The sequence below is a fragment of the Mobula birostris genome, chromosome 4 (assembly GCF_030028105.1).
Source record: "Mobula birostris isolate sMobBir1 chromosome 4, sMobBir1.hap1, whole genome shotgun sequence".
In the NCBI taxonomy this organism is placed as follows: domain Eukaryota; kingdom Metazoa; phylum Chordata; class Chondrichthyes; order Myliobatiformes; family Myliobatidae; genus Mobula; species Mobula birostris.
This window is the reverse complement of record NC_092373.1, coordinates 20,619,542-20,644,961: the sequence shown is the minus strand read 5'-3', so window position 1 is coordinate 20,644,961 and position 25,420 is coordinate 20,619,542. Positions and strand designations below refer to the sequence as shown.

The window sequence follows — 25,420 nt, the reverse complement described above, 5'->3', positions numbered from 1 at the left end:
AGTAAGCTGCAGAGATTTACGAACTCAATCAGCTACATCATGGGCTCTAGCCTCCCCAGCATCCAGGACATCTTCAAGGAGCGATGCCTCAAAGAGGTGACATCTTTCACTAAGGGCCCCCATCACCCAGGACATGCCCTCTTCTCATTGCTACCATCAGGTAGGAGGTACAGAAGCCTGAAGGCACACACTTAATGATTCAGGAATAGCTTCTTCCCCTCTGCCATCCGATTTCTGAATGGACATTGAAGCTGTGAACACCACCTCTTGACTTGTTTTTTCTCTTTTTGTACTGTATTTAATTTAACTTCATATATCTTACTGTAATTTGCGTTTTTTATTATTATGTATTGCAATTTACTGTTGCCACATAACAACAAATTTCATGACATATGCAGGTGATATTAAACCTGATTTTGATTCTGATGCCTGTTATATTTGTGTGCCTATCTATTGGCCTTTTAAACCCCACTATCATACCTGCTTCTACCACACCCCTGGACACCCACTCCTGGCACCTACCATGCTCTCTGTAAAAATCTTGCTCCACACATCTCCCTTAAGCTCCTCTCTCACCTTAAATGCATATTATCTAATATTTGACATTTTTACCCCAGGAAAATGATTCTGACTGCTTCCTCTTTCTATGCCTCTCATAGTTTTATGAACTTTTATCACGTCTTCTCTCAGCCTCCAACTCTACGGAGAAAACAGCCCAAGTTTGTCGAACATCTCCTTGTACTCTCTAACCCTGACAGAACCCTGGTAAACCTTTTCTGCAATCTTTCCAAAGCCTCTACATTCTTCCTATAATGAGATGACTTGAACTGCACACCATATTTTTTTTCTGTTTCATGGATGTCTGTGAAGAGTAAGGATTTCGAGTTGTACTGTATACATTCTCTGATACTAAGTTGAACAATTGAACCACTGGGCCATTGTATACTCTGGAATTTGCATAAGTGTCATTTCATTCCAGAATTATTAAATAAATTGAATTGAGCTGGATCAAGTTTCAAAGTGTAAAGTAAATTTTTATCAAAGTACACCATATTCTGAGATTCATTTTCTTGTGGGCATCCATATTAGATACAAAGAAGCACAATAGAATCAATGAGAAACTACACACTAAGACAAACAACCAATATGCAAAAGAAGACAAATTCTGCAAGTTCCAAAATAAAAGTATAAATAAGTAATAAATAATACTGAGAACATGAGTTATAGAGTCCTTGAAAGTGAGTCCATAGGTTGTAGAGTCACTTCAGTGATGGTGTGAGTGAAGTTACCCACTCACTTTGACTCCATCTTCCCCACTGCTATCAGGCTTCTGAACCAATCACCTCATCCACATCCTTTTCCCAGAGGTACTACCACAGTCTTGGTCTCTTAACTCTACCTCTCTCAGTTATTCCGTTATTGTCACTTCAGCATTTCTTTTGCTCTATCTCAGTTTACATAACTGCCTTTGCACCATTCTGCTGTTTGGCACTCAAATTTATTGCTGCATTTGTATGTATTATTACCACGAACACCGCTTACTCTGTGATCATCTTGGAAACAAGGAATTACATTGAATTTCATTGTATCTTGGTGTACATGACAATAAACTAATCCAATCATGCCAACACCGTCATGATGTCTACACACATTGATATTACTTTGAAATGAAACAACTATGCATAATGACAAATTATGCATAGTTCCCCTAACCCTAAAACCCTCACGAATTTTTATAGGTGCACCGTAGAAAGCATTCTTCTAGGGTGCATCACAACCTGGTATGGAAGTTGTCCTGTCCAAGACCGAAAGTAGCTGCAGAAGATCGTGAACACGGCGCAGCACATCACACAAACCAATCTTCCGTCCGTGGACTCACTTTACACCGCACACTGTCGGAGCAGTGCTGCCAGGATAATCAAGGACACAACCCACCCAGCCAACACACTTTTCATCCCTCTTCCCTCTGGGACAAGGCTCAGGAGCTTGAAGACTCGTACGGCCAGATTTGGGAACAGCTTCTTTCCAACTGTGATAAGACTGCTGAACGGATCTGGGCAGCACCCTCCAAATATCCGGACCTGCGTCTTCTTTTTTTTGCACAACCTTACTTTCCAATTTTTATAATTTCTGTTTATGATTTATAATTTAAATTTTTAATATTTACTATCGGTTTGTAATCCAGGGAGCAGGAAGCGCAGAATCAAATATCGCTGTGATGATTGTATGTTCTAGTATCAATTGTTTGGCGACAATAAAGTATATTACCTCAGTCACTGCACTGCACTGTAATCACTTTAATCCACTTTGTGTAATGTTGTTTATGTTGTATTAGGCATACAGTACTGTGCAATAGTGTTAGGCACATACACATGTATGGCTGGGGTGCGCAAGACTTTTACAGAGTATTGTAGTAATTTTATGTATTGCATTGTACTGCTGTCGCAAAAAACCCCAATGTATTTCATGACATAGGTGAGTGATGATAAACCTGATTCTGATATGGGTCTCTATTGTGGACTGAGAGTGGGAAGGGGGCAGGAAGAAGAGAATCATGGTTGGGAAAAGGGGAAGGGAGAGGGGAGGGAGCAAGAACCACCAGAGAGACATTCTGTAATGATCAATACACCAGTTGTTTGGAATCATATGATTTTGCCCAGTGTCTTAGAGCTGGGTGTGTCTGCACCTGTGCCACAACATCCCCCCACCCCTGACACTCTTTCTCTGGCTGCCGTATACCCCTCCCGCAGTGCTCCACTCGCGCCATTCTCAATCCTTTCTTTCTGCTAGATTTACAGACCTGCTCTCCATTTTATATTGACAACACAGCACTGTGCAAAGGTTTTAGGCACCCTAGCTATATATAAGACCATAAGACATAGGAGCAGAATTAGGCTACCAGGCCCATCAAATCTGCTCTGCCATTCAATCACGGCTGATCCTTTTATCCACTCCTCAACCCCATTGCACAGCCTTCTCTCCATAACCTTTGATGTTGTGTCCTAATAAGAACCTATCAATCTCTGCCTTAAATACACCCAACGACCTGGCCTCCACAGCTGCCTGTGGTAACAAATTTCAGAAATTCACCACCCTCTAAAGAAGTTAAAGAAATTTCTCTGCAGCTTTGTTTTAAATGGATGCTCCTCTATCCTGAGGCTATGCTCTCTTGTCCTAGACTCCCCCACCATGGGAAACATCCTTTCCACATCTACTCTGTCTAGACCTCTCAACATTCAAAAGGTTTCGGTGAGATCTCTCCTCATCCTTCTAAATTCCAGTGTGTACAGATGCAGAGCTATCAAACATTCCTCGTATGCTAACCCTTTCATTCCTGGAATCATCCTTGTGAACCTCCTCCAGACCTCCTGCAGTGCCAGCACATTTTTCTTAGATGGGGAGGCCAAAATTGTTCATGTGAGACCTCACCAGTGTTTTCTAAAACCTCTGCATCACACCCCTGCTCTTGTATCCAAGACCTATTGAAATGAATGCTAACATTGTATTTGCCTTCCTCAACACCAACTCAACCCACAAGTTAATCTTTAGGGTGTTCTGCACAAAGACTCTCAAGTCCCTTTGCATCTCAGATTTTTGGATATTCTCCCCGATTAGAAAACAGCCTGCACATTTATTTCTAATACCAAGGCGCATGACCATGCATTTTCCAACATTGTATTTCATTTGCCACTTTCTTGTCCATTCTCCTAATCTGACTTAGTCCTTCTGCAGCCCATTTGTTTCCTCAACACTACCTGCCCCTCTACCAACCTTCATATCATCTGCAAACGTGGCAAAAAAGCTATATATTCCATCATCTAAATCATTGATATACAGCATTTTAAAAAAGTGGTCTCAACACCAACCCCTGCGGAACACCACTAGTCACAGCCAGCCAACCAGGAAAGGACCTTTTTATTCCCACTTGCTTCCGCCTACTAATCAGCCAATACTCTAACTATGTCAGTAACTCTCCTGACATTTACAGGAGTAACTCACCTGTAAAACATGGGCTCTGCTTGGTAAGCAGACTCATGTGTGGCACTTAGTCAAAGGCTTTCTGAAAGTCCAACATCCAGTACATCTCCTTTATCTACCCTACTTGTAATCTCCTTAAAGAATTCCAACAGTTTTATCAGGCGAGATTTGTCCTTAACCATGCTAACTTTGACCTATCTTGTCCTGTGTCACCAAGGCTCCATAAACTCATCCTTAACAATTGACTCCAACATCTTCCCAACCACTGAGGTCAGGATAACTGGTCTATAATTTGCATTCTGCTGCTTTCCTCCTTTTCTTAAAGAGTGGAATGACATTTGTAATTTTGCCGGAGTCCAATGATTTTTTTGAATGATATATCGATGAGTCCAGTGATATACTTTTTCACTGTACTGTAGATGCTAGTATCTATGTAATTATACACAATTTATTCCATATCCATGCTTCTAATATTATTTTTATAAAATTTGTTATTCTTTATATTATTGAATATTGCTTCTATTTTGCATGTTGCTAATACATGTGTATATAGTGAATAAGTTGATTCTTGATCCTCGCAAGAACTCGTTACAAGGGAAAAAAATATTTTGTATTTATGGATTTGATTCTAGCTCGGTTCTTGGCATCGGTGTGAAGTTCATGTGGAATTTGAACTGGGAGTCATCAACAAGCTTATGGTACCTGTTTGCCGTGTGAATCCAGCGCATTCTTTTTGCACACAATGAGGGGTCCAACCAGACCTGAATTGCTGTCCTTGATGGGGTCCACTGCCGAGTAATAGAGTCTGGTCTGGCAGTCAGCTTCATCCTTGCCAGGCCCAAAATCTTTGGGGACCTTCCACTGATAAATAAATGTCTGACCAGGCAAAACATGGGGCGATCGGGCAGGCGGTCCCACATGCTCTGCAAAGTAGACATTAATTCCAAAGCCATTAAAACTCATTTCAAAACTCCTCAAAAGATTCAGCACATTTGTGATGGGATGAGGATCTACATCCTGCGCTTCACTGACAGATGGTGTAATTAATGTCCTTAATTATTTTATGAGCTAACACTTAAATTTATCCTATTAAAATAATCCTATTATCTTGAATTTATGCAGCAGTTTCAATTTTGAAAATGTCCATGCTCTGCAAAATGGAATGCGGGGGGTGGGGGGTGAGTTGGTGGTGGTGCCGTAGGGACGGTAGAGGATTTTTAAGGTTGAATAGCTAAGGATTTGGACTACAGACGCCACAGCCACTGATGCAGAGGATAAGAGATACATGGAGGAACAGAGATAGATACAGAGTAAGAGAAACAAAGAACATGGAAGCACTCCTCCTTGTTACCGGCATTCCTTCCCCTTGACCAACCTTCTCTCTGAATCACCGGAGGGAGTCTGGGATGATTTACCGTTCAGGTTGCAGATGAAACCAATGTGGGACTCTTTGATAGTTGGGTCAGGGAAGGGCCAGTTGAGAAACTAGTTGAGATCAGTGTAAGATCAGATCATGGGCAGGTAAGGTCAGGGAACAGCAAAGGCAGAACCAGGTGAGGTCAGGGGCGGATGTGGGTAGGACCAGATAAGGTCATGGACAGGTGAGGTCAGGAGAAGATGTGGTCATGGGTGGGTACGGTCAAGACCAGTTGAATTCAGGGACAGGTGAGGAGAAGGGGCAGGTGGTGACAGGAGCGGGTGAGACCAGCACAAGGTGAGGCCAACAGTAGGTGATGTCAGGGGGATATTGGACCAAGGCCAGTTAAGGCCAAGACCAAGTGAAATCGGAGCCTGGTGAGTTCAGACCATGGTGAGATCAGGAGCAGGTGCCAGGGGCAGCTGAGGTCAGGGAAGGTTTTAAACCCTCAGATTAGAATTTAAAATTGTAGGGTTTTGTGGCCTGTGAACCCTTCTTGGTCAGCTTGGACAGGGAAGGGGAGAAGTAGTAACATTTGGGCTGAAAATGACAGGACAAACAGGTCCATGTCACGAACTTATTTAAGATGGCTTAATTAAGCAAGTTTAAAAATTACACATTTTGGAATGTCTGGATCAGGCCCAGGTCTTGTTATATTCCTTCAACTTCAAATGACTTTGGATTATTCTTTGGCTGGGTTAAAAATTACAGGTTACCCTTGGTAAGTTTCCTGTGGCTCAGAACAGCTACTTTCTGGAGAATAAAATAGCTTATCTACTTTTGGTGAATGGACATTCTCAGTTTCAATTACCTGTTGTATTGGTTTGATACTTCGCTCCCTCAACATCTTTCTGGTAGAGCACTCCATGTGGTTGTATGCTGTAGGTTTGGCTGGCATTGTTCCAAAAAGTCACCTTGATGTTATCTCCAACCTCTGCCTTAATGACAGGTCCTACAGAAGACAGGCAATCATGAGTTACAATTTTATCCATGAGAGTGAGTAACAACAACAAGTTGTGTCTGTGTTATGGCCCTCCCCATTTGGTTTGCTACTTATTTCTAGACATTTGTAAGTTACTTAGCTTACTTGTAAGTTTACATCTGTTGTTCATTACCTACTACCGTGTTGCTCAGGTCGGCCATTTTGTTTGTTTGCTAGTCGCTTGTACATTTTACTTACTCGCTATTAGTCAGAAGCGCTTTGTTATGTGTCAAAGGAATTTTAATCAATATTTGATTCCATTTCTCATGTGAACAATTAGAAGCACTGTCTTTGTCTCAGCTTCTTAAACGCTGAAATGCATTGGTGAATAATAAAATTGGCTTCAAACTACAAACTACGTCTGGTCTGGAGTTTACCAATCTGCCTAGCTCAGGAAAAAGGGAGGAAGTTTTTGAGTGGGGCAGAATGGTCTATACAATGAAGCAAACTGTCCAAAGGTAGAACAGCAGATCACTATCACAGAAGGTTTGGTGCCTGACAGTTGGATTAACATCTTGTAGTTTTACTCTCTATATGATTGTTTATATTTTTGCATAATCACCGTCGACTATGACCCATCACGTTCCAACTGAATCTCTTGCCTGGCAACTATTCCAGGGGTATCTTACTGAACATCAGCAGATTAACTAAGCAGCTGGTTTGTCCTTGGGATGTCAGACACCAGCAGTACTTCTTGTACCACCATGCCATAATGTCATTCTTCTAATCTTCAGTGAGTGTCAGCCCAGCCAGCTCAACATTTCCTTGTGGGACCACTCCTTCATCTCAGAAATCAACCTCATGTCTTCTCTGAACTATGTCCAATGAACATACGGTATATCCCTCCTTGAGTAAGGACCACAAAACCATACATAGTCCACCTAATGTAGATGATCAGGTATGATCATACTGAATGGTGATGCAGGCTCAAGGAGCTGAATGGCCTTATCCTGCACCTGTTTTCTATGTTTCTATCTCATAAACACCCTCTACAGTAAGAGCTTGGGACCCAGCTGTGGGATTGTGCACATTTTGATCTTTATGTTGACCCTAGGCTCAATAACCTGTGGTGATTCATCCACCCACTAATGACATCCGCCCTGCCCACCTCTGTCTCAGCACAATGTGACACCAATCTTATCTCTCCAGCAGGCAGAAGGATGCCATTCAATTCATTAGGCCCATGCTGGCCATCAGGGGAGAATACCATTTTCATTTCATTTCCTCTCATTCTCTCTCTCATTTACCTGCGTCTCTGAGACAAGTACACTTCAATCATCATCGTCAGGTGCCATGTCCAGTTTGAGCTTTCACTGCCATGGACCACACACTCCTGTTTCGGGTCATGTGGATCAATTCATTGGTATTCATTTCCAGTTCTCTGGCTGCTGTCCCCATCATCATTTGTCTTTGCCTTCCTTTTCCTTTCTTCCTTTCAATCTTTCCCATAATTACTGTGCATTCTAATTCCTCTTTCCTCATCACATGACCAATGAAGTTATGTTGCCTTTTCATGATCTCATACATTATTTCTCTTTTTGTGCTTGCTCTGCTCATGACATCCTTATTAGATATTTGTTTCGTCCATGATATTCTTTGCATCCTCCTTAAAAACCACATCTCTGCTGCTTCAATTCATTTCCTCATGTTACTAGATATTGTCCAACATTCTGAGCCATATAACATAACTGGATAAACGTAACATTTCAGTACTCTGAGGCAGGTTGTCATGCCTAGTTTAGTGTTGGTTAGTATACTCTTCATTCTCATAAAGGTGTCTTTTGCCATCTCTATTCTTTTTTGATGTTCATGTCGCACCTGCCAACTGATGTCACCCAGCTTCCTAAGTAGCAGAAGTTCTGTACTTGTTTTATGTCTTCCCCGTTTATTTTCAATACCTCTTTTATTTTTTTGTTATTGCCTACACTAAAGTGGCCAGTTAAACTACCAGCACATTTTGTGATGTTGGGGGTAGCGGTGAATGGGGCAGAACAAGGCACTGAAGGGAAATCCACACACTCCTGAGGAGAGAGCAGGCAAACTCCACAAAGGCAGCATCTGAGGTCAGGATAGAATCTAGGTCCCTGGACTAGTGAGATAACTGCACTGACTGCCACGCCACTGTAAGATGCCATTGCTGATTTAAACCAAAACACGTTTAGAGCAGGGACTAGATTGTGGTTTTGTGCAGCCGTGTAAATTGAGTCAGTGAAGATTTCTACCCGGTGCTACTTGCTCTGACTCAAAGAGAGATAAAATTGGGTGAATTGTGGAAACAGACTTAGTTAAAAGTGTGCTCCATTCTGTTACTTCACCCCTAGCGACATTGGGGAAAAAAGTCAAATGTGAAACAAAAATTTTTTGTGTAATGCTAAAGATAGCTCAAACAGCTGAAGAAAGTTCGAGATTTTTTTCTTACCGAGTATTCCAAGATGTTGCTCATCTGATGTTCTGGGCTTGAGCTTTTTAAAAGTGTCATCTGTGTATTCCCTGTAAACAGCTTTAATGTACTTTCCTCCAATTCTATTTTCTCCTCTTTCAAAGAATACCACAGCATCTCTAAAGTTGCAAGAAAAATTAGCCATTAGTAATAGTTTTGTGCCTCTCTCTACAATATTTAAGAAGCTGTTTTTTTCAGACCTGCTTTCTGTTAGGCCAATTGAGAACCTGGAAAATTGCAAAGCAATTGGTTCTTAAAAAATTTAAGCATGTGAACGAAACGTACTGGGAATCTGAAATAAACTCATGGTTTACCCCTCCACAAAGGTGGAGGATTAAATTAAGCCGATGCTTCCAAATTAGTTTTGCAAGGAAACAATGCGCGGGGAGTTGGCATAACTCAGTGGGTGAACAACTGGAGGCTTCCCTGCTGCTGCAGTCCAGGCGAGGAGACGCCAGAGGCAGGGTAGTGTGGTGTCCGTGCTCAGTTGAGAGCTGGCTCTCTCGTCAGTGCTGCCCTCCAGTGTTCGATCGGTGGAGTGACAGGTTGGATTGTGTGGGCCTGCACACTGCAAAGAATGCAATATGTCGCCCAGGGGCTTGGGCTATGTATGTATGCGCTTGTTTGCTTGCAATTTTGAATGTGCTTCTTATGTTTTGCACCTCAGCACCAGAGGAACACTATTTCATTTGGCTGTATTGATGTATGGTCGAGTGATAATTCAACCTGAATTTGAATTTGGAGACTTAGTACTGGTGCTCTGAAACATTGGAGAGGCACACTTTGGTGTTGCTCAGTTCCAAGAAAGGTGGAAGTTCATTACCATCATGGACGGAGAGGATCAGGATTTGGTTTCAACTCATGTGGTTAGAGTTTTTAGTTTCTTAATGGAAGGATTTAAGGTTTTCCATTCTCGGGTATTTTGGGGTTAGATATATCCAAGTATGGTTCGGCCAAAACTGAAAGAGTGGGCAGGGCGCTTGTGTCTCCTTCCTCATTGGCGGACATTGATCAGAAGAATGAGAGGACATCTCACTGAAAGTTGCAAAGTTCTTACCGTGTTCAACATGGAAAAATTTTTCCCTTACCAGGGAGACTAGGACTGGGAGTTGCGGTTTCAGAACAAGGCAAAGTTTGAATAGGACCGAAATAATGAGAACTTTCTCATGCAGAGGACAGTGAATCTTCGGAATTCTCTACAAAAAGGAAAATATTACAGCGGTGATCTGGCAGGATAGATTAGAGGGCTCGTCTATTAGGAGGCCATTTGGGTGGAATCAAGGAATGGGAAAGGTGTAGTAACACTTATGGGGGTGTATTATAGACCACCAAATGGGGAGCGAGAATTGGAGGAGCAAATTTGTAAGGAGATAGCAGATATTTGTAGTAAGCGCAAGGTTGTGATTGTGGGAGATTTTAATTTTCCACACATAGACTGGGAAGCCCATGCTGTAAAAGGGCTGGATGGTTTGGAGTTTGTAAAATGTGTGCAGGATAGTGTTTTGCAGCAATACATAGAGGTACCAACTACAGAAGGGGCAATGTTGGTCCTGTTAGGGAATGAGATAGGTCAGGTGATGGAGGTTTGTGTTGGGGAGCACTTCGGGTCCAGTGATCACAATGTCAGTAGTTTCAATATAATTATGGAGAAGGATAGGTCTGGACCCAGGGTTGAGATTTTTGATTGGAGAAAGGCTAACTTTGAGGAGATGCGAAAGAATTTAGGAGTGGATTGGGACAATTTGTTTTATGGGAAGGATGTAATAGAGAAATGGAGGTCATTTAAAGGTGAAATTTTGAGGGTACACAATGTTCCTGTTAAGTTGAAAGGGAAGGTTAAGAGTTTGAGAGACCCATGGTTTTCAAGGGATATTGGAAACTTGGTTCAGAAAAAGAGAGATATCTACAATAAATATAGGCAGCATGGAGTAAATGAGTGCTTGAGGAATATAAAGAATGTGAAAAGAATCTTAAGAAAGAAATCAGAAAAGCTAAAAGAAGATATGAGGTTGCTTTGGCAAGTAAGGTGAAAATAAATCCCAAAGGTTTCTACCATTATATTAATAGCAAAAGGGTAGTGAGGGATAAAATTGGTCCCTTAGAGAATCAGAGTGGACAGCTATGTGTGGAGCCAAAAGAGATGGGGGAGATTCTGAACAAATTATTTTCTTCGGTATTCGCTGAGGAGAAGGATATAGAATTGTGTAAGGTAAGGGAAATAAGTAGGGAAGATATGGAAACTATGATGATTAAAGAAGAGGAAGTACTGGCGCTTTTAAGTAATATAAAAGTGGATAAGTCTCCGGGTCCTGACAGGATATTCCCTAGGACCTTGAGGGAAGTTAGTGTGGAAATAGCAGGGGCTCTGACAGAAATATTTCAAATGTCATTAGAAACGGTGATGGTGTCGGAGGATTGGCGTATTGCTCATGTTGTTCCATTGTTTAAAAAGGGTTCTAAGAGTAAACCTAGCAATTATCGGCCTGTGAGTTTGACGTCAGTGGTAGGTAAATTGATGGAAAGTATTCTTAGAGATGGTATATATAATTATCTGGACAGACAGGGTCTGATTAGGAACAGTCAACATGGATTTGTGTGTGGAAAGTCATGTCTGACAAATCTTGAATTTTTTGAAGAGGTTACTAGGAAAGTTGACGAGGGTAAAGTGGTGGATGTTGTCTATATGGACTTCAGTAAGGCCTTTGACAAGGTTCCACACGGAAGGTTAGTTAGGAAGGTTCAATTGTTAGGTATTAATATTGAAATCGTAAAATGGATTTAGCAGTGGCTGGATGGGAGACACCAGAAACTAGTGGTGGATAACTGTTTGTCAGATTGGAGGCCGGTGACTAGTGGTGTGCCTCAGGGATCTGTACTGAGTCCAATGTTGTTTGTCATATACATTAATAGTCATATACATTCAACAACTGAGTTGTTGTAAAATCTATTGTCAAGAATTGAGCAATACTCATAAACACTGGCATGAACATAAACATATTCACAATGCCCGATCCATGCAATGAATCCGAATCTGAATGCCTTCAGTACCATATCTAGAGATTTGTCTGCATCTCCATTATCTACCAGCCTTAATAGTCCAAGGTTCCTGATAAAGATACACATGTGAACACTGCAGTGAGACATACCCTTGTGCACTGTCCAGAGGCTTTGCTGTGAAATTGTCCAAACCTGATGGTCCATAGTCCCATATTATTTCCTCTGCAGCAATGTAATATCGTCTTTCCTTTTCTTTACTTGTCTCCTTTTTGGCTTTTTTTTCATAGTCTACAACTTCAAACAAAGCCTGCATTCCAGCTGTAATCATACAAATTCACCTGTTAATTATTGTGTAGGGCATTCATTTAATGGACGTTTGATCAAGTTCAAATATTCCACAACAGGAACCGCAGAGTGAAAGGGTTTTTTTTTTAAGGTGAGTATTCTGGTTAGGTTTGTCAGGTCACTTTATTTTAATGGGCTACTGATCTTAAATCACCAAGAATATAACATAACACAGTAGAACAGAAGATTCTGGGAGTATGGATCCATAATCTGCTGAAAGTGGTATCATAGGTAGATAGGGTCATTACGACAGCTTTTGGCACATTGGCCTTCTTAAACCAGGGCACTGAGTACAAGAGTTGAGATGTTAGTGTTGAAATTGTACAAGCCATTCGTGCGCCGAATTTGGGGTAGTGTGTGCAGTTCTGCTCACCTACCTGCAGTAAAGATAAAAAAAAATTGAAAAAGTACAGAGAAAAATTTACAAAACCATTTCCAGGACTTGAGGAACTTAGAAACATAGAAACATAGAAAATAGATGCAGGAGTAGGCCATTCGGCCCTTCGAGCCTGCACCGCCATTCAGTATGATCATGGCTGATCATCCAACTCAGAACCCTGTACCAGCCTTCCCTCCATACCCCCCGACCCCCGTAGCCACAAGGGCATATCTCACTCCCTCTTAAATATAGCTGATGAACTGGCCTCAACTGTTTCCTGTGGCAGAGAATTCCAGATTCACCACTCTCTGTGTGAAGAAGTTTTTCCTAATCTCGGTCCTAAAAGGCTTCCCCTTTATCCTCAAACGGTGACCCCTTGTTCTGGACTTCTCCAACATCGGGAACAATCTTCCTGCATCTAGCCTGTCCAATCCTTTAGGATTTTATACGTTTCAATCAGATCCCCCCTGAATCTTCTAAATTCCAACGAGTATAAGTCTAGTTCATCCAGTCTTTCATCATATGAAAGTCCTGCCATCCCAGGAATCAATCTGGTGAACCCTCTTTGTACTCCCTCTGTGGCAAGGATGTCTTTCCTCAGATTAGGGGACCAAAACTGCACACAATACTCCAGGTGTGGTCTCACCAAGGCCTTGTACAACTGCAGTAGTACCTCCCTGCTGTAGGGAAAGGCTGAATAGGTTAGGATCTTATTCCCTATAGCACAGAAGAATGAGGGGAGATCTTAAAAATTATTTGGGGTACAGATAGGGTGAACGCATGCAGGCTTTTTACTCTCAGGTAGGGTGAGACCAGAATAAGAGGTCAGAGGCTTAGGGTGAATGGTGAACAGTTTAAGGGGAATCTGAGAAGGAATCCCTTCATTTTGAGGACAGTGCAAGTGTGGAACGAGCTGCCAGCAAATTGGCAGGTGCGAGTTCAATTGTAACATTTAAGAGAAGTTTGGATAGTGACATGGATGAGAGGGGTACAGAGGTCTATGGTTGGGATGTAGATGGATGGGACTAGGCAGAAGACCAGGCTAGTATGGACTAAATGGGCCAAAGGGCCTGTTGCTGTGTGGTCATGCTCTATGACTCTATTCAGTGCTGAGACCCGTTGTGTGGAACTGCAAAGACAAACTTATATAAAGATACCAAGAGTGAGAAGGAAACTTCCACACCTTCTATGTGGTCGTTTACTTGACAGCTGAGAAGCCATTTCCCAGGGTTATTGGGCACCATTACAGCGGTAACAAAAGTGGCAGGGAATAGACTGATGGTATCAGTGTGGTGATTAGCATTAACCAGCATTTGCCCATGGAAATAAGCTGAGTGAATGTCCACCTCGTTGCCCATTCCAAAAAGATACCAGACCACTTTGTCCCCAGCAAACATTGATAGGTGAGGAAGGTTCCCATAGACATATCCATTAATAGCTGAAAAACATAAATGGATAGAAGGGTGATTACAACTCATTGTCTAAAACATTATACATTCATATATCAGGATGTTTCCATACTTCGATACTCTCTTGTCAACCCCCCACTTATTTTTCTGTCTCCTCATCTCTTTTCTTTCTTTCTCTCTAATATGCACAGCATTCTTGCCCTCTCTCCTTGTCCTCCCATCATCCAATAGTCCTGAACACACAGAGTGACGGTAGGGCGCCACAGTGGTGTAGCAATTAGCGAGATGCTATTACAGCTCATGGGCGTTCCAGAGTTTAGAGTTCAATTGTGGCACCATTCTGTAAGGAGTCTCTGGACATCCACCCCGTGGAATGCGAGGGTTTAACCCCGGGTGCTCCGGTTTCCACCCACAGTCCAAAGACGTACCAGGTAGGTTAATTAGTCATTGCAAATTGTCCTGTGAATAGCTTAGGGTTAATCAGGTTTGTCAGGGGTTGCTGGGACGGCTTGGCTTGATGGGCCAGAAGGGCATACTCTGGCACTGTATCGCTGATTAAATAAAAATAACTATCCACCAGTGTTGGCATTTTCAGGCAATGTGTGCCCCAAGGTTTCTCTGTACAGAAACACTCCTAAGATCCTGTTAGTACTTGATATTCAAACTTGTCTGGATTAAATTCCAACTGCCACCTCTGTGCCCAATTTTCCATCTGATCTATATTTCCTCTATATCCTTAGGCAATCTTTGCTATTTATCTTTCCACCAGTTCTTGAGTCGTCTGCAGACTTACGGTATTAAGCAGTCCACCTATGTTCGTATATATGTATGATAAACAAAGGTCATAGCACCTACCTCCCAAATGGCTCCCAGCCCCAAATGCCAAAAGGCTCCTTTCGGACCCATTAGGTACCCATTGGAAGATTAAATCCATCCCATTGCCACTGCTCCCTCTTTTGGGGGCTGTCACAGTCTGCAGAATCTCCCCACAACTGTCCTCCCTCACCACTAACTCAGTCTGAGTTAGCTCAAAACAGATCGTTTTCCATCAGATATTACCTAATCCGGCAGGTACATGCATTAAACTAAAGTGATCAGATTGATGTGGCAGAGATGTTGCAGTAATTACAGTAATTACAAACCTGATTAATGAACATAATGAACCTAAGAGTAATTGGCATTGTATTTTACACTAGACCATTATAAATAGCTGAAATATTTGAACTGTGAGAGATTGAGGACAGCGTTAGTGCCAGGGTTGGCCCTCTGAGCATTTTGCATCAATGGGGTGATCCATAAGAGAAGTGACTTATTGATGCTGAACCCTCCCAGAGAACAGGTAATCAACTCTTGATTTCCCAGGGAGGGCTCAGGCTAACAAGAGAAAGGAGGGTTCGGACAGATGCTTGGATGTGAGTGGGCTACAGAAGTTCTCAGCACAGAGCAGTCAGGGATCTGTAAGTTTGGAGAACAGGGAAGGTAGATACCTATGGGGGCTAGATGCATTTAAGTCCTTTCACTAGGCCTGAACCAGGCCTCCCTCCCATCATCAGAGATTAGCTTTATTTGTCACATGTACATAGAAGCATTAAATCATTCGTGTGTCATCTATGTCAAATCAGATCGGCAAGGATGGTGCTGGGGGCAGCCTACAAGTGTCACCATGCTTCCAGCATCAACAAAGCATGCCTTCAGCTCACTAACACTAACCCATGTGTCTTTGGAATGTGGGAGGAAACCAAAGCACCTGAAGGAAACCCATGCAGCCAAGGAGAGAAAGTTCAAACTCCTTACAAAGAGTTGCGGGAATTGAACCCCGATCGGTAAAAGCAGGCACTATAAAACAATGCATTAACTGCTATGCTACTGCGCTGCCCTAAACCCTCCCATGAGTCATGGGCATGGAAGTACCAACAATTTCAGACTGCCATCTGCTTCTTTGACCTGAAAGTGCCTTTCTCGTCTCAAAGGTCAGGTTTGGATGTTGGTGCAAGTAACAGGAAACATAGGTGTGATTGGTGGCCTGGCCAACACAGGAATAGCATGTGGCGTAGACCTCAGCAGCAGGAGCTCCTTGGAGGAAGAGGGAGAGATTCCGTGTTGGGGAAGAGCTCCGAGAAACCCAAGGTCAGGATTGAAGGCTGGAAGAGCAGAGTGAACTGTTGGTGGGAGGTGAATCAGGACCACAGGAACAGAGGACACAGACCATAAACATGAGTAAGTCCACTGATGCTGGAAATCCAAAGCATCACGCACAAAACACTGGAGGAATAATCAGCAGGTCAGGGAGCATCTGTGAAAGAGAATAAACAGTCGATGTTTCAGGCCGAGACATTTCTTCAGGACTGAGAAGAAGGAAGAAACTGCCAGAATAAAAAGGTGGTGGTGGGGAGGAAGAAGCTAGCTGGAACACAGACAAGGCCAGAAGCCTGGAATATGCATAATGTTATTGCTGAGGACCCAGGACCCTGTGACAAACAACACATGGACGATGGGGTGCTAGTTACACATCTCCTTGAAAGTGCAGCATTGCCATTGGATGGACTTTCAATGTTCTCTTACAGTGCATTTTGTTGCTTTCAATAAAATCTTCATCATTTTTATCCACTTTCTTTGGGGTAGTGCAGTATTTCTTGATATTGTCATCCAGATACCAGCTCAAGTTTTCATCTATTACTGAGAACATAAGGGCAAACTCTTCATTGGCTGTTTGCTTGTCTTGTTTCTTCTTGCCAGTTAAAACACCTGAAAGTGAAGTAGCAAGTAAGAAATGATTCTTGACATCAATTATGAGTGGTATCAAGGAAGACAGACAGGTATCACAGCTATTTTCTTAAATAAAGTTATGATTTCATGTTCATAGGCAAAGATAGTGTAGAAACAAGTCCTTCAGCTCATCTGGTCTATGATGGCCTGAATTTTTTTTTGGCTAGAACCATCTACCCAGACCCAGACCATAGGCCTTCACACCCTTCTGATCCATTGACCTATCCAAAATTTTCTTTAATGTTGCAATTGAACCTGCATCCACTACATCCGCTGGCAGCTCATTCCCCTCCCACACCACCCCATTAATGAGATCATAAGGCAAAGGAGCAGAATTAGGCCATTTGGCCCATGGGGTCTGCTCTGCCATTTTATTATGGCTGATCCATTTCCCTCTAAGCCCCTGTCTCCTGCCTCCTCCTTGTAACCCTTCATGCCCTGATGAATCAAAAATCTGTTAACTTCTGCCTTAAAGAACAAAGAACAAAGACAAATACAGCACAGTACAGGCCCTTCGGCCCACAATGTTGTGCCGACCCTTAAATCCTGCCTTCCATATAACCCCCCACCTTAAATTCCTCCACATACCTGTCTAGTAGTCTCTTAAACTTCACTAGCGTATCTGCCTCCACCACTGACTCAGGCAGTGCATTCCACGCACCAACCACTCTCTGAGTAAAAAACCTTCCTCTAATATCCCCCTTGAACTTCCCACCCCTTACCTTAAAGTCATATCCTCTTGTATTGAGCAGTGGCGCCCTGGAGAAGAGGCGCTGGCTGTCCACTCTATCTATTCCTCTTAATATCTTGTATACCTCTATCATGTCTCCTCTCATCCTCCTTCTCTCCAAAGAGTAAAGCCCTAGCTCCCTTAATCTCTGATCATAATCCATACTCTCTAAGCCAGGCAGCATCCTGGTAAATCTCCTCTGTACCCTTTCCAATGCTTCCATATCCTTCCTATAGTGAGGTGACCAGAACTGAACACTGTACTCCAAGTGTGGCCTAACCAGAGTTTTATAGAGCTGCATCATTATCTCACGACTCTTAAACTCTATCCCTCGACTTATGCAAGCTAACACCCCATAAGCTTTCTTAACTACCCTATCCACCTGTGAGGCAACTTTCAGGGATCTGTGGACAAGTACCCCCAGATCCTTCTGCTCCTGCATACTACTAAGTATCCTGCCGTTTACTTTGTACTCTGCCTTGCAGTTTGTCCTTCCAAAGTGCATCACCTCACACTTCTCTGGGTTGAACTCCATCTGTCACTTCTCAGCCCATTTCTGCATCCTATCAATGTCTCTCTGCAATCTTCGACAATTCTCTACACTATCCACAACACCACCGACCTTTGTGGTGTCTGCAAATTTGCTAACCCACCCTTTTACCCCCACATCCAGGTCGTTAATAAAAATCACGAAAAGTTGAGGTCCCAGAACTGATCCTTGTGGGACACCACTATTCACAACCCTCCAATCCGAATGTACTCCCTCCACCATGACCCTCTGCTTTCTGCAGGCAAGCCAATTCTGAATCCACCTGGCCAAACTTCCCTGGATCCCATGCCTTCTGACTTTCTGAATAAGCCTACCATGTGGAACCTTGTCAAATGCCTTACTAAAATCCATATAGATCACATCCACTGCACTACCCTCATCTGTATGCCTGCTCACCTCCTCAAAGAACTCTATCAGGCTTGTTAGACATGATCTGTCCTTCACAAAGCCATGCTGACTGTTCCTGATCAGGCCATGATTCTCCAAATGTCCATAGATCCTATCTCTAAGAACCTTTCCCAACAGCTTTCCCACCACAGACGTAAGGCTCACTGGTCTATAATTACCCAGACTATCCCTACTACCTTTTTTGAACAAGGGGACAACATTCGCCTCCCTCCAATCCTCTGGTACCATTCCCGTGGACAACGAGGACATAAAGATCCTAGCCAGAGGCTCAGCAATCTCTTCCCTCGCCTCATGGGGCAGCCTGGGGAATATTCCATCAGGCCCCAGGGACTTATCCGTCCTAATGTATTTTAACAACTCCAACACCTCCTCTCCCTTAATATCAACATGCTCCAGAACATGAACCTCACTCATATTGTCCTCACCATCATCAAGTTCCCTCTCATTGGTGACTACCGAAGAGAAGGATTAAATATAGCCAACAACATGATCCACCCCACAGCTGACTGTGGCTACAAATTCCATAGATTCCAAGAGGTTCCCTCTAAATATGTCACCTTTCACTCTACGGCCCTGACCCCTGGTTCATCTTACTCAGCCGGAGAAGGTAAAGACCATATGTATTTACCCGACCTGTACTTGTAATTTTGTATTCCTCTGCAAGCTCTCCTCTCATTCACCAGCACTCCAGGGAATAAAGACCTAACCATTTCAACCTATCCCTATAACTCATGTCCTCAGGTCCTGGCACATCCTTGTACGTGTTCCTTTCTTCCATTCGTGACTGTAGAGTACACAACCTGCAAAAAGCACCTCATCAGCTTATCCAGACATATCTGATATCACCTCCGAGACCCTTGTCTTCTTCTACTGGGATGTATAATGGCAGGAGGTGCAGAGGCACACCATCATCTGCAGCATCCACTCCAAGTCGCACAATGTTCTGACATGCAAAGGTATTGCTAATCTTTGATCTCACATCTCAGTTACCGCTGCCTTCCCCTGGTTTTGCCCAGTGTAGTAGCTGGATCCAGCCATCTTTAGCCGCTTCATCAAAGACTCTCTTCTCATCAGGGTATACCAGTCAGGAGCAGAAGTAGGCCACTCAGCCCATTGAATCTGAGTCCAGTATTTGATTACATTATGGCTGTAAACTTCAACTCCACATCCAAGTTCTAGATTCACCCATAAGAGGAATCATCTTCTCCACATTCATCCTGTCAGAGTCTTATATGACTCACTTGAACACTGTCTCATGCTTTTAACTGTTTTTATCCCAATCCCACTGGCCCCTATCACCCTATCTGTTTCCCCTCTCCTATCATCTCCATGTACCCATCTCCTTCTCATTCCCCCTGATTCCCCTCTGCACCTTCTTCTTTTTATTCCTTGTTCCACCATCCTCACCTATTAGATTCCCTCTTCTTCGGTCTTTTGTTACCTCCACCTATCACCTCTCAGCTTCTTGCATCTTTCTCACTCTCCTCACTCCCTTACCTGGATCTACCTAACACCCACTATCTCTTGTACCACCTCTTCCCTCCTCCCTTTATACTGGCTATCTCTCCTTTAGCTTTCCTGTCCAGATGAAGGGACTCGAACTGAAATGTTGGTTGCTCATTTCGCTCCATTGATGCTGCCTGACCCACTGTGTTCCTCCAGCTCCTTTGTGTGTCACTTCAGTTGCTTCTCACTTGTCTGCCTCCACTCATGATTCCACCTGCTCTTTCCATGTATTAGTCCGACAAACTTCCTCTGAACTGCTTCAAACTCATTTTTCCTTAAAAAAGGAGGTCAGAAGGTTAGAAGTGTATGTTTGCTGATAATTGACAATAGAATTGTTGAATTCTATTGGTAAACCATGGAAAATGAAACATCCCAGATGTACAGCGGAGAGAATATTGACTGGCTGCATCACAGCCTGGTATGGAAACACCAATGCTCTTGAATGGAAAGTTCTGTAAGAAGTTGTGGATATGACTCAGTCCATCACAGGTAAAGCTCTTTCCACCAATGAGAACATCCGCAAGAAATGCTATTGTAGGAGATCAGTATCCATCATCAGGGACCTCCACCCTCCAGGCCAAACTCTCTTCTCACTGCTACCATCAGGAAGAAAGTACAGGAGCCTCAGGACTCACAACAACAGGTTCAAGAACAGTTATTGACCCTCAACCATCAGGCTCTTGAACTTCACTCAACTTCACTTGCCCATCATTGAAATGTTACCGCAACGTATGGACTCACTTTCAAGGACTCTTCCCCTCATGTTCTCAATATTTATTGCTATTTATTTTTTTTTCTTTTTGTATTTGCACAGTTTGTTGCCTTTTGCACACTGGTTAAATGCCCAGTTGGTGTGGTCTTTCATTGATTCTGTTATGGTTATTATTTGATGGATTTATTGAGTATGCCCACAAGCAAATTAATCTCAGGATTGTACATGGTCACATATATGTACTTTGATAAGGAATTCACTTTGAGCTTTAAACTTTGAAGATGCATGCAAACGTTTTTGCCAATTATTCTTGAAGCTGTCGAGATTAATCATTACCTTTTTTACAAATGACCAATGGTCCAATAAGTCCAGCTGAAACATCCTTGGGAGCATCAATATGTGAATGATAGATCCTTGACAAACAATCAAAGTCATCTTCTGCTGGGCTTTGATCTTCAGTTAAGGTCCAGCGGTAGGTGTAATTATTTCCTGGATATACAATATCATCTCGTTTCTCCAAACCTGTGGAGTTGTCAGGGTAAAATGCTCCTGGGAGAACAAAGGAGAAGATTAAATCACTGATAGTAATTCCATGTTGTCAGGCTGAAATTGGAGGCAACTTGGCCAAAATTTCATGACCGTGAGCTTTAGTGAGAAACATTGGAAAGTAGACTTTCTTATTTCTGTGACTCTGAGAAAAAGACTTCCATCACTGACCACCAGCCTGTTAGCACCACAAAAACCCAAGTCATGGACACCTTGAACATATGATTAGGCATTTTGGAGACCTGGAGGAAGGGATTAACCGGCCTCTGCAGGGCAGAAGGTATCTTCTGCTGGGTGGGAACAGGACATTCGTGCCTCACTCTCTCTCCCACCCTACTCCCACCATGAGCCACAATAATCTGAGGCTAGGTTGAGCTGAACTGATGTGAGAGCGCTGAACAGGCTGATGCACTCACTGAGTCAGTGAGATTCATTGGCGGCCGTTCCTCCTGCGCCTGCTCGCTGTTTGTGTGATCCAATCCTACACAATGTTTATGTTAGTTTCTGATATATGAACAGTTCAGGTAATGAACAGTTCTCAGGAATACAATCCTTTCTAACCTGGGGTCTGCCTGTATAATGAAGAATGAGGCCACTGAGCTCATCAAATGAGGCCAGCTCAAAGAAAAGGACCCTATCATTCCCATTATTCCTATCCTTGAAGGATCCTTCTCTTCAATCTCATCTTTCTCTTTCCTTTTATCAAAATAGACTTTATTCAGAATAAAAAATAATTACAAGAATTAAACATGCAATGCCTTTTCATCTTTTGCATTCATTGTCAAAACTTTCAGTACTGTGTATAGGGTGGCGGGGTGGAGATACGTCTCTACCAAAGGAGATATGAGGCGCTCCTTCCCTCTGCTAGCCTGACACTCACCCTTGGACAAGGTGTAGCACCTGCTTAGCACCCAAATCAGCGTCATGTGAAACCATGGGAGCAGGGGGTGTTTGGCCGTATGAGCAGCAGGTACTTATCACAAGTCTTGGTTAGGTGACCACCAACACCAGGCAGACAATCTCTAAAAAGTATTAATAATAGTAGGGGAGGGGCGGGTCACCCACCTTGTAAAAACACTGCCCAGAAGAAGGCAATGGCAAACCACTTCTGTACGACAATTTGCCAAGAACAACCATGGCCGTGGAAAGACCATGATTGCCCACATCATGTGACACAGCACGTAATGAACAAACTGTTGTATTACACTTCCACACATCATTAGCACTGCAGCCACTCATGTTTCTCAAATAGCCATCAAATCCCCTTTGACATGAAGGGGTCACGTACAGAAACTAACTTGACCTGTTATGGGAGGTGAAAGAGAACTGGAGGAGCCAGAGGAAAGAACGGGGAAACTCCACACAGTTGGGATCCAAGGTCAGGATCAAGCCCAGGTCTCTGGAGCTGTGAAGCAGCAGTGCAGACCATGACCTCACGGAAGATTAAAGTTCACTGTCTGATTGTTGAAGCTGTCAAGCTCTGAGGCAGCATCACAGAGACTGTGAGAGCTGGCAAGCACCTCCTTTGGGTCATTTGGGTAAATGCACAATTTTAAACACAAGAAATTCTGCAGACTTCTTGGTTACAATTAAAATCTGTTCATTACAAAGTCAATTGATGCCCCTATCCTTTTTGCGTTCAGTAGCGTATGTGTGAGGAAGACAAAGGGGCTGGGAGAAATAAGACCATAGACCTTAAGGTATAGGAGCAGAAGTAGGCCATTCAGCCCATCGAGTCTGCTCTGCCATTCAACCATGGGCTGATCCAATTCTTCCAGTCATCCCAACTCCTCTGCCTTCTCCCCATACCCTTTGATGCCCTGGGTAATCAAGAACCTATCTATCTCTGCCTTAAATGCACCCAATGACTTGGCCTCCACAACCGCTCGTGGCAACAAATTCCACAGATTTACCACCCTCTGACTAAAGTAATTTCTCCGTATCTCGGTTCTAAAAGGATGTCCTCCAATCCTGAAGTCATGCTCTCTTGTCCTAGACTCCCCTACCATGGGAAATAGCTTTGCCATATCTAAGATGTTCAGGCCTTTTAACATTCGGAATGTTTCAATGAGATCCTCCCTTATTCTCCTGAACTCCAGAGAATACAGCCCAAGAGCTGCCAGACATCCCTCATACGGTAACCCTTTCATTCCTGGAATCATTCTCATGAATCTTCTCTGAACCCTCTCCAATGTCAGTATATCCTTTCTAAAATAAGGAGCCCAAAACTGCACACAATACTCCAAGTGTGGTCTCACAAGTCCCTCAACATCACATCTCTGCTCTTATATTCTATACCTGTAGAAGTGAATGCCAACATTTCATTCATCTTCTGCACCGCCGACTCAACCTGGAGGTTAACCTTTGGGGTATCTTGCACAAGGACTCCCAAGTCCCTTTGCATCTCTGCATTTTCAATTCTTTCCTCATCTAAATAATAGTCTGCCTTAAATAATGTTGCCTTGAAGAATGTTTCCGCTATGACACCTGGAGGACAAGGACAGGGTCCATGTAACAAAAAAATGAAAGAGTCGGGGAACATATGAGAGGACACATCTGGAGTATTGCATCCACATCTGGTTGTCGCATTATAGGAAGCATATGAAGGCAAGGGAGAGGGTGCAGAAGAGGTTTACTAAGATGTTGTAGTACTAGTAGAATCAGGCAGTTTGGTGGAGTTTAAGAGGCTTTTCGATAGACAGGTGAATATGAAACAAATAGGGATGACTTACTGCTTCAGATAGACAGCATGTGCTAAAAGCAGAAGTTGTAGAATCTAGTGTTGCTTTCACGACAGCAGTAGAAGCCAAAAGGAGAACTGATAAAGATTCGTAAATTATAAGGTACAGAGAGAGTAGAAAATCAGAATCTTTCCCCCAGTAGAAATGTCAAACACCACTAGACTGCTATGGTGGGACTGCAACTAGAGGACATGGGTTAAGGGTGAAAGGTAAGAAGTGTAAGGGGAACATGAGGGGAAACTTCCTCACTCAGAGGGCCATAGAAGTGTGGAATGAGCTGCCAGTGCAAATGGTGCATGTGAGCTCAATTTCAACTTTTAAGAGAAGTTTAGTTAGGTACAGAGATGGTAGGGGTGTGGAGGGCTGTAGTTCCAGTGCAAGCCAATGGGACTAGGCAGTTTAAATGGTTCAGCATGGATTAGACGGGCCAAAGGGCCTGCTTCTGTGTTGTTCTTGTTTATGACTCAATGACTCTGTGACCCAAGGACATGCTTTTATGGTTAAAGTGTTGAAGTTCAAAGATGATGTGAGGGCCAATTTTCTTATGCAGAGAGTCCTTGGAATAGGTTATTAGACAGTTTGGTGGAGTTTAAGAGGCTTTTTGATAGACACAAGAATATGAAGTAAGTGGGGGATATGGATGACTTACTAAAGATGTCCATCTGGTATAAATTGGCATCAAAATTACTGCAATGGTGTGGTGCCATACTGTTCCCTGATTGGAGGAGAGATGAGGAAAGCTAATTTTCACTCAGAGGGTGGTAGGGCCAGGAACACTGCACAAACAAGGTAGCAGAGGCAGAGACCCTCACACACATAAAGAATAACAACATGTGAACCTGTGGAGTCAGAGAGTCCTAGCTTGGTACAGCAGGATACAGGTCCTTCGGCCCATCAAGCCTATGCTAACCATTGTGCCCAAGCAGTCCCAATTTCCTGCTTTCTGCCTATATCCCTCCAACCCACGCCCCTCCAGGTACCCGTCCAAGTCCGTTTCAAATGAAACTATTGTAGCAGCCTCAGTTGCTGCTTCCAGCAGCTTGTTCCATATGCTCACCACTCACTGCATTCAAAAGTCGCCCCTCAGCTCCAATCGAGATGATGACTGCAGGGCTGCAGAACAAGTGTGGAAAGTTGGGATCATACTGTAAAATTCTTTAATAATGGCAAGGAAATGATGGGCTTAATGTTTTCTTTCTGTGTCATATATTTATTACCATTCTATAATTTTTCCCCTAATTTTTTCTAATTGCAACTTATAGTACTGTGCAAAATTCTTAGGCACAAATATATAGCTAGGGTGCCTAAGACAGTTCCACAGTACTGTAGCAATTTTATGTATTGCACTGTACTGGTGCTGCAAAAACAGAACAAATTTCATGACATATGTGAGTGATGATAAACCTGATTCTGATTTGAGTCTCTGTTGTGGACTGAGAGTGGGAAGGGGGTAGGGAGACAATAGACAATAGACAATAGGTGCAGGAGTAGGCCATTTGGCCCTTCGAGCCAGC

General features: G+C 43.1%; 1 protein-coding gene across 1 annotated transcript in view; it reads right to left on the bottom strand.

The window, feature by feature from the left end:
- Window positions 1-25,420, bottom strand: part of cp (ceruloplasmin) — a 67,384-nt gene that overhangs the window by 27,681 nt on the left and 14,283 nt on the right. Inside the window, exons 3-9 of the mRNA XM_072254991.1 lie at window positions 20,956-21,168; window positions 16,510-16,692; window positions 13,722-13,976; window positions 11,964-12,132; window positions 8,797-8,936; window positions 6,207-6,347; window positions 4,681-4,901 (exon numbers count right to left, since the gene is read on the bottom strand). Of these exons, the coding sequence (XP_072111092.1) occupies window positions 4,681-4,901; window positions 6,207-6,347; window positions 8,797-8,936; window positions 11,964-12,132; window positions 13,722-13,976; window positions 16,510-16,692; window positions 20,956-21,168 (1,322 nt within the window). The remainder of the gene's footprint in view (window positions 1-4,680; window positions 4,902-6,206; window positions 6,348-8,796; window positions 8,937-11,963; window positions 12,133-13,721; window positions 13,977-16,509; window positions 16,693-20,955; window positions 21,169-25,420) is intronic.